General features: G+C 42.5%; 1 protein-coding gene across 1 annotated transcript; it reads right to left on the reverse strand.

Annotated features, from left to right (window-relative positions):
* Positions 1–3,743: 3,743 nt before the first annotated feature.
* LOC147420492 (uncharacterized) lies at positions 3,744–5,407 on the reverse strand. The gene has a single exon (XM_086505032.1). The coding sequence runs from the start codon at positions 5,220–5,222 to the stop codon at positions 3,855–3,857; it is 1,368 nt and encodes a 455-aa protein (XP_086361158.1). The 5' UTR covers positions 5,223–5,407; the 3' UTR covers positions 3,744–3,854.
* Between the last annotated feature and the right edge of the window lie 5,101 nt (positions 5,408–10,508).

Raw genomic sequence — 10,508 nt, forward strand, 5'->3', positions numbered from 1 at the left:
TGAGATGGATCCTATGATTGGTCCTTCATCCGTCTAGAGGTTCCAATGTTGGCCGGGTTTGATATGACTTCCCGTACCTCATTTTCCAGACTCTGCACTACAACAATCATGGACTCTGGTCCGGATGTTGCTTTCTCACTCTGGAGCTCTTGCACCTCTAAAGACTTGGGTGGTAGTTTCTGAATTGTGTGAGCCTCAGAAAATTTTGGCTGTTCTAGCAGTTTCTTAGCTAGATTTTCAATGATCTTTGCTGCAAACTCACGCTGTTCTTGCCACTCATCTACTACCTTCTCTTTGCCCTTGGCCTTCCTGCAAATTGTTCTCTACCGTTCCCACTTTCTGTTCTCAGCAACCTGTATTCCCTCATTCTCATATGGGATTTCTTCAAAGATCATAGCCGTACTTCTAGTGACTACCCTAATCGACACTGTCTTTGGTGCCTTCTGGATTGTTCCTTCTGGTTGCAGAGCATCTGGGCACTGAGCTACAAAGTGTTCGTACTTTCCATACATGTAGAAATTAAAGCTTTGTTTTGCAAAGTCTCCTCTACCTCTACCCCTGCCAACACCTCCCTGGTATCCTCGTGTGCGAGTACCAATTCCTCCAGTACTTGTGCTAGCTTCATTATCCTTGGCCCCACTGGCCCCATCTACCTTGATTGCCTCATAGTTTGGCGCTTGGACATCTTGTTCCCTAGTTTCTTACTTTTGAAGCCGTTCAAAAACCAAGTTTTGATCCTTTTTTTGAAAGGAGGTTCTTGTAACTATATGGTCAATTCTTTGATCTTTTCATCATAACTTCTAACCGAGAACTTACCTTGCTTGATCTTGTCCAGCTCACATAAGATATCTTCATCTCCTCTATTATCTGAATACTCCAGTTTAAAAGCTTTGATAAGCTTGTTGTATGATCTGAGTTGGCAGGCTGGGTAATGGTAATACCATTGCCTAGCTGTCTCTTTCAATGTCTGTGGAAAGTACTTCCCCCATTTGTCTTCATCTATATCTTTAAGTTCTGCATTTTGTTCAAAGGCTTGAATATGAACATCAAGATCATCCTTTTTCCACCCTTGAATACCGGGAACGATATTTTCAGATTACTGGAATGCTCAGTGTGACTTGTTCTAGATTTGTGGATTGGCTTCTTCTCTTTGGATCCTATTTTTCTGTAGTGGTTCGCCTCTGCATCCCAATCGTTGTTTGTTTCAACTTTAGACAATGTTGTATCGTCTACTTTCTTCTTCAATGGTTTATGCCTTGATCGATGACTTCGTTTACTGCCCTTTTTGTCCTTAGTGTGTTTTTGGCTCTGTTGGATCCATGGAATTGATTTTTGTGTTTAGCTCATTCTGCCTTTTCCTTGAATGAGTTTAATGATGGGAATCCCTTGATTCATGATCAGCTGTCCCTATCTCTAGGGGAACATCCATCTCATTACCAGGTTCTTTTTCAATTTCAGAGGCTCACTCTGATTCCTCCTGGATTGGATTGACACGGTTTGTATCATCCATGAATCGGGTAGTTGGCCTTCGATCTCGTGTAACTTTTTGGGTGGCATCTCTGATGTCTAATGGCTCTAACACCAACTAGGAGATAGTTTGATTGCCAAGAGAAAATTAGCTCAAGCCACTGTGATCGCCAACATGGAATGAGTTGGACACTTTCAGTCAGCTATTCCAGGTTGGTAGGTAGAGTTAGTTCAGACTAGACACTAGAGTTCAGATCAGACTAGACATAAACTGAGAATACTGAAAGTGAGAACTGAAAATGAATGTTGAAAGGAAATACTAGAAATTTACAATATAGGAATCGGAATTGTATATTCAGGTAAAGACAAGTACAAGATTGAGACAAGCTCAGTATGTGTTTTAATTACAATAGCATATGACAAGCTAGGATAGAATCAACTAGATCGTATATGCTCCGCGCTTACAAATAAAGTAATGGCCCCTATTTATTGGCCTCCGACTGAGCTTTGAGTTTTTGTACTCTGTACACGTTACTTCAGTAACTAATCCTGGTAATTACCAGCCCAGTCGCCATATTCTGGTAGCCGTTCCCACCTTCTACAAAACTGTACTTATAAAATCGTCCTCAAAGCTCACCCATTCACCACTGCCCAAGTGATCTAATCTTCTTGACTTCATTCGCATCTTTGTTGCCTCTTTTCGATGCTTGTACTTATTAGGATTTTTAAGTAATTACTTCTTTGCATTCTTCAAATTTTCCTTGTTGAGCCAGGATGGCTTGGGTGCACCGCTTACACTTCAAGTAGTCACACATTTAGTGTATGCATCCATTTGGTGGAGAAATGATGCTCCAAACTTACCATGTAAAATTGCGCTAGAAGCATGCCGATTACTTTTTCTTTGAGCTCGGATGGTATTTCTTTCCATTTCATCATGAGGTGGTGATGAAATACCTGTAAGCAGAAGCTGTGCATGGTAAGTAGTCAACATCCTACCATTCTCATATGGCCAAATCTTGTCGACAGTATGGTCTATGGTGTAATGGAACATGCCTTGGTGGTACTAAGGGGTCACAATGGCAGTCTCGATAGGGGTGAGGCTAGGAGTGGCAAGTAGCAAAGCAAGACTCATAAATCTACATGTATGAGTACTAGGTTTGTAGTATTTGAGCATTAACAAAGGCAAAGCATGTGATAATTTCAAAATATTAGTTTGGGATTGCTTAAGAAAGCTGTAATGCTTAGCATGTGGATTCCTGACAAATGCATTTTTTTTTTTGGATGAACTTCTTAGCTAGTATGTCTAAGTCTCTTAAAAATCATTGATTGTGAAGTGCGCCAAAAACAGATAGAAATATGGACTCTCAATTGCCAACTGTTCATTTTTCCAATTCTTGGGCATCGAGAATCACTTATGAGCTTCACACTTACGACATGATAATGCTTGTTTTAGTCTCGAAGTCATATTTGACCTTTGACGATGATAACGGAACCTATCTATTATCTCTCTCCTTCTCCCCGTCTCAATTTGTGAAAAACATTTCTATAATGGTGTCCATATCTACACGATTGATGTTTTTGGACTTGTGAGGTACCCAGTCAAGGTCTCCCCTTTCTTGTTAACTCAAAAAATTGGACATTGCCCTAGTGGAAAATGGGTTGATGTTAAAGTGGGTACATGGACTCTTGAACAAGTAATAAGGCTAGATAAGCTTGCAGCTTGCACAACTTTTGCTCTCATGGAGATACACATGCAGCAGATAGCATGGCCTAAGACATAGTGATTTTATGCTGCCATAAAGAGCACGGGTCTTAAGGCAATCGCCACACAATACATAATTATCAATTACTTTTGGAGATAGTCATGTCTCTTACATGGTCATAAGTACACTTGTTATTTGTCTTATATGCAACTATGCAAATGTTCTTTTAAATATGCCTTTATTTGCACATGTACACCAGTTATAATAAGTGGTGCATGTGTGACCCCATCCTAAAAAGCTATATATTTGTGATAACTGGTGGGGCAAGCGTGACCACATCCTAAAAAGCATTACTTGATAGTTTATCAAAATAGAAGACACTGTATCCAAAATCTACGTAAAAATATTTATTAAGATTTAAGGTTTTTTTACGTATAAATAACTCAGCGGGTCAAAATAGGAGCCGAGTAATATAACGTCTCACCTTGCGTTGACCTATAGAAAGCAGCCACTTCAGCTCTATTAAGAGGACCAGGTGGATGCTTTATAAGAGCAGGGGATCGCTATTGCGCCTCCACTTTGGAGTCGCAGCCACAAACTCATCAGAGCTGGGAGCTGTCCACGATGACGAAGAGCTCCATGTTGACAAAGATGTCTGCGGCGCTTGTGATGCTGTTGCTGGCCCTATCTCTGGGGGCTGTAGCCACTGACGATAATAAGGGCACGACCTCGCCAACAGTACATCACCACGCGCCTGCGCCCGCCCCTGCTGCGAAACCTCATCATCATCACCACCACCACCACCACCACCACCACCACCATCGTCATCACCACGCCCCTGCCCCGGCTCCTGTAGCGGCAAAACCGCTTACCAAGAGCCACCCTCCTTCCCCTGCTCCTCTGCATGCTCATGATCATCATACGGCTCCTGCTCCGGCCCCGGCAGTTCACTCCACACGCAAGCTCGGTGAGCATCATGCAGGCCCGGCTCCCGCTCCGGCTGCCGGAGGTCACCATCAGCACGCCCCCGCTCCTGCTCCCGCTCATCATCATCATCATCATAAAAAGCAGCACGCCCCGGCGCCTGCTCCCGTCCACCATGAAAAGCACCATGCGGCAACGCCAGCGCCAGCCCCCGCCAAGCACCATCATTCCCCGGCGCCTGCCCCCGCCTCTCTTCACAGTTCTCAGCATGTGGTGTTCAAGTCTCATGCCCCTGCTCCCGCCCCTCTTCACAGCTCTCAGCATGCAGCGGTGACAACCAAGTCTCATGCCCCCGCTCCCGCCCCCCTTCATAGCTCTCAGCATGGCGCAACGTTGACCACCAACTCTCATGCAGCCCCGGCTCCCTCCCCTCTCCACAGCTCTCAACATGCAGCGGTGACTACCAAATCTCATGCCCCCGCCCCGGCGCCCCTTCACAGCTCTCAGCATGGCGCAGGGTTGACCACCAACTCTCATGCAGCCCCGGCTCCCTCCCCTCTTCACAGCTCTCAGCATGCAGCGGTGACCACCAAATCTCATAGCCCCGCACCTTCCCCCCTTCACAGCTCTCAGCATGGCGCAGCGTTGATCACCAACTCTCATGCAGCCCCGGCTCCCTCCCCTCTTCACAGCTCTCAGCATGCAGCGGTGACCACCAAATCTCATGCCCCCGCACCCGCCCCCTTTCACAGCTCTCAGCATGGTGCAGTGTTGACCACCAACTCTCATGCAGCCCCGGCTCCCTCCCCTCTTCACAGCTCTCAGCATGCCGCGTTGCATGCCCCTGCTCCCGCCCCCCTTCACAGCTCTCAGCATGTAGTGCTGACGGCCCAACCTCATGCCCCGGCTCCTGCTTCTCACAACTCCGTACATACGATGACCCATGCCCCAACCCCTGCTCCCGCTGCCCACCACCACCACGCCCCCGCCCCCGCCCCCCGCCACCATGCCCCTGCGCCTGCCCCTCATCACCACGTCGCTGCTCCCCACCCCCATGCCCCTGCCCCTGCCCCTCACCATCCCAAACACCACCACCATCATTTCCACAAACACCACCACAAGCATCATGCCCCCGCCCCAGCCCCCGGCCCCGCTCACCCGCGGGCTCACTAGCTCTAACCTTTAACCTGCCCGTGGCTGCACTGTTTTTTGGTTTTACTGTACCATCAAGCGGCCCCAAGCTTATAGGTCTTAAGTTTATCTGCAATTTTGTCCTGTATATTGAGCATGCAATTTAATCAACACAAGTTTAATCAGTCTCTCTCTCTCTCTCTCTCTCTCTCTCAAATTTCCATATGAAGTCTCACATCTTGAATTCAAGACTCGTCCGATTGGTCTTTGAGTCTGTTCCTACTACGTTAAAAATTATCTTACGTTAAAAAATAAAATAATAAAAATATATATCTCTGTGGTTGAGGTGGGCTTTGTGAGCATTGACTTTATATACTCAGCATTCTATTAAAACTCTCTCTCTCTCTCTCTCTCTCTCTCTCTCTCTCTCTCTCTTAAAATAGCCAAACCTAGAGGAGAATTTCAAAACACATAGTCATATTGTTTCTTTAGAGCATATGAAAGAGTAGCTCACGATGAACGTTTGACCTTTGCATGCCTAGCGAAACATAGACTACCTTGGGGAGTCAATCCTATTTTACAAGGTAGTAGTGCTCTCATTTTCCCCATATGAGTCATGAACTTGAGTAACTAAAAGACATCCTTGGAAAATAGGTCTAGATCTAAGAAATTGATTATATGAATACAGGAAATGAGATGCTACATATGTGAATAGACTTTGGTTCGAGCATGCTTCTTAAATCCTTCTTTTGGTTCCTTTTCATAGAAGTATGGTTTAATAAGTGTGAAAAAGAGTCTTATCATTTTTTTTCACTTATTAAACCATACTTCGACTATGAATATTTCATATTCTATACAAAAATTAAGGTCAAATTACCAAAATCTGTCATTAGCTACTTTACTGGCTTAAACCACTAACCTGATTCGAGGCCTTTTGTTCGTATGTCGTAAGGGCCACCACTAACATGGCCCAAGGAACTTTTATACATACATCATGAGACTATTGTTAACACACCCCACCATTCTAATCTTTGGTCAAAGATCGATTAACTTTTAAGTACTTCCTTAAACTACCAGTCTTTCACTCAAGGATAAACCATACACCGATCACTTCATACGTACTCTTTTCAAATAGAACAACTAAATCTTGGAGAAGTGTACACAAGCCAGAATCGTGGAGACTTGTTGACGAAAATGGTTAACAAAGAGAACTTGAGCTTTTGCTTAACTTCAATTGGTATTCAAGAATAAGAAGCTAGAACGAAAACTAGTCACACGTTTGCTAGAGATCAGTCTCCAAGTGGAAGATCTTTAAGTATGGAGCCTCATTTACGCTTGTAATTCTTAATCTAGAATAGTACATTTGTAAGGCCCATGTTATGAGGAGAAGCAAGACAGTGGTCAAAAAGTGGATACTTGATTGGTGGTCCATAGGTGGTGGGCGGTGGTCAATTTGCTAATGGCCAGTGCCGATCGATGGATCTACACATGGGTGGCTATCTCTTGTGAGAGGGTGGCCCATAGAGTCTCCTTGGCATCTATAAAAGAAGCTCAAAAGAAGGCCTCTTTTGTATATGATGTAGAAGAGGGGGGTGCAAGCTAGACAAAGATTCAAGCGACACAACCTTTGAGGGGTTTTAAGATCTTTCAAAATTACTTCTAGTTTGAAGTCTAAAGTCAATGAGTGGCTGCTTTTTTGTGGACACAACCCACTCTTGGGTGAACCATGTATATCTCGTGTATGCTCTCTCTCTCTCTCTCTCTCTCTCTCTCTCTCTCTCTCTCTCTCTCACTCGCGTGCATGTTAAATTTGTCTTCAATAAATACATCAGTCTATTTGCTACTTAGTAACCCCTTAATCTTATCACTAGCCGAATAGTAAGAATGTTGTCCAAAATAAATCTTGAAGCAATAAACCCAATTTGTGCCTTATGCAAGAATTTTTGAGATATGGGTTCGGATATGGGGTGATTCTTAGTGCTATCACCTTTGCCATAAGTTTGTACATAATCCCCATCATAGTAATTTGCCTCTACTATCCCAATGATTTAGGAAATGCTGGCTTACGAATGAGTTTAATGATTCCTTACTTCAATGATGATCCATGGATTGAGAGACTCAACATGCATTCAGGAGTGGAACAATAATATCCTCGAGATCTTTCCAATATGCAGTCACAAGTTCTTTTTGATATGCCATACACCCATTAGAAAAAATATGAACTTTGCATGGGCCTTGTAAGAATCCCTAATTTTAAGGGATTAAGGCTAATTTTTTTTAGACTTTGGGGGACAAGTGCATTCAATAGGCTACTTTTGAGTAGGATTTTTTTAGGGCCATGTAGGCTGTGGTCCTCTGAAAAGTCTCTTTCTCTCTCTAGCTCTTTAAAAGTGAAGGAAAAAAGGTATTGTGGCATTAACTACCTACTTTCATCCCTTTCCTATGCCACATCATAAAAACTGTGCATAAACCCAAGCTATTTTTTTTTCAAAAATCTCATTCTCACGTATATTTTACTTAAAAGTTCCTCTCACCCTATATACATATCAAAAAAGCAATTTTGACCTTTTTTCTGACTTACACTCACTAAAAGATCAATTTTTGAATTTTTCTTTTCCCTCCAAAAAAACAACATTCTCCCTCTCCTCTCTCCTACCTCTCCCTCTCCCTTTCTCTCTCCTCTCTCTCTCTCTCTCTCCTCTTCCCCTCCCTCTCCCCTACCTCTCTCTTCTCCCTTCCATTGCCTTCCTCCATTGCATCTTGATGTTTAACAACCATAGTGCTCAACAATATCACAAACCATGTACCCTGCATGCCACAAGTGTGCATATTTTCATGCCCAATATAGAGTTTGCATCAAAAGTGTCACACGTGGGTGACGAAAGGTCATGACAACAATGCTGTGCTATAGGTTGACACCAATGTCAACCTATAGGTTCGCATCAAATGTGTTACACGTGGGTGATCAATGGTCATGACAACACAATGCCGTGCTAAAGGTTGACACCAATGTCAACCGTTGAGTGGATAACATTTGTACCCATGCGATCGCTACTCTTATCCTTCTTTAAGAAGTCTCTCGACGTTTCTTCAGAATGTTGCGTATTGGGATAATGTAAGCGATAGCCTGTACACTCCAATTTGTTTTCTATTGCTTTAAAATGTTCAACAAATTTTGAACCATTTTTCATCAAAGTCTCATCATAATGTATATTTTAGCATTGATTAGTCCAAGTCAGTTGAAAATGCTTGCAAATTTATACATAATATATTTAGAAAGTGTGTTTATTATACAACTTGAAAATGTAGAGCTCATGTGCTTTTTTGTTCGAGCAGGTCTCTAAACCGTCATGGTACAAGGTGACCTCTTACTATGTTAGTTGAGTGGTGGTCTTTGTGACAATGACTCAAGATGTTGGCATAGCATGACTCACTTTTGGCGGCACAAAGCTCTCCTCAAGCATTTTCATTGCATAATTTAATGCAACTCCCACCACAACAAACATTATGCTAGCATGGAGGGATCGGATCCTTAGTAGGGAAATAAAAAAGCTTTCCCTAAGCAAAATATTCTTTCCCAACAAGGAACACCCCCACCGGAACACCCCCACCAGAGATAGTTTTATGTAATAGGTTATAATGAGTACTCTATGTCATGGAATGGATGCAATAACTATGATTACACTACTACCCCTTCTATAGTCTTCATGACCATATCTTGATCAAGATTAATAAGAAGCAATTTGGACTCTATTGTTTTTGTTGTTGTTGATCAGTTTGTCTGTCTGTCAGTAACTTAAATTAGACTTGAGTAATCCCTAAATGTATCATTCTTGGGTGTTTCCAAAAGACCTTAGAGGTGACTTGAAGTGTCCCAATCGTGTGTATGTTGCATTTCAAGCTCTTCAAGCATAGACTTCTCGAGGTATGATTTTCAAATGGTCTTCATACGCACGACTCTAGCTTCAAGTGTTCATTGATTTTGTCCATGAATTCTAGAAACAAAGGGCCCTAGGGCCATGCTAAGTCTATGGGGACACTCAAAAAGAGGGGCCACAAGGGAGCACCATTAAGCCAAACAGGGATTCCTGTTTGACAATTTTGCGCACTCTTGTGGCCACTCTAGTTGAGGGTCCCTTGGGCCTTAGCATGGTCTTAGGACCCTTCTTTTAAAAGCCAGAAACTTGGCTCCCATATCTATCATGAATTTAGTGTGGAAAAGAAGATTTTCTTTTTTCTGCTATACTTAATCTCTTACAAGTTGGTGAATGGTTCTTGAACCGATTCATGGTGGTTATTAAAGAACAATTTTTTGTGATATAGAAGAAAAAATGGGCCCATGATAGGGCCCTAGGGACCCTAAAAAAGAGTGGTCACAAGGGCACACAAAACTGTCAAACAAGAATCCCTGTTTGGCGATTTTGTGCACCCTTGTGGCCACTCTCTTTGAGGGTCCCTAGGACCCTAACTGTAAGATCTCAATTTTTGGGTCTCTTTTAAAAATAAAAAATAGCTTTCAATATCTATTTTGTCAAATTTTAATTTAAAATGCTTGATTGGTAGTATTGTAAGGTTCTAAAGTAAAAAGCAAGGTCGTTTCCATGTTCTAGTAGGTTAGAAGGACGTTTGATTCAGTTTTGAAAAAATCTATTATTTTAGTTTTTTAATGCTTTTTATGCTTTTAGGTGTTTTTTTTGCAAAAAGCAAGGTAAGATGCTTAATCTACGTGTTCCAGGGAAGCCATGGTTCAATTTTATAAAAATCTGCTCTTTGAGTGCTTTTCACGCTATTTTTAGCTTTTTATGATTTTTATTGATTTTTAGTAAAGAGCGACTCCACTTTCTTATTCTAGTGGACAAGGGGAACCTGTGGTCCAATTTTAGAAAATTTTACTTTTTTTTTTTGCTTTTATGCTATTTTTAGCTTTTCGTGCTTTTTGACGTTTTTGAAAAGCAATGTGCTTTTTAGGATGACCTGAACATAAAAATATTAATTTTAGCCTCCGTCGGATTTGAAATACAAAGTGGTGCAAGCTCTTCATCACCATCTCCATAAGCTATTCTCTCTCGTATACGCGAAGAAGAAGAAGAAGAAGAGAAGAAGAAGAAGGATATTCTCTCTCTACTTGCTTACTATCTCCTCTTTCGTTTCATGGTGAGTACGCGCTCTCCGGAAGCTCTTGTAGTGAAAACCTCTACGTAGCTCTCATCACCGCTCTCTTGTGGCAAAGCAAGAAGCCTTTCGACAATCCCTAATCAATTCTAAAGCACGGTAAGAAGCTCT

The sequence above is a fragment of the Adiantum capillus-veneris genome, chromosome 28, assembly GCF_014529385.1.
Source record: "Adiantum capillus-veneris isolate H3 chromosome 28, ASM1452938v2, whole genome shotgun sequence".
NCBI lineage: Eukaryota > Viridiplantae > Streptophyta > Polypodiopsida > Polypodiales > Pteridaceae > Adiantum > Adiantum capillus-veneris.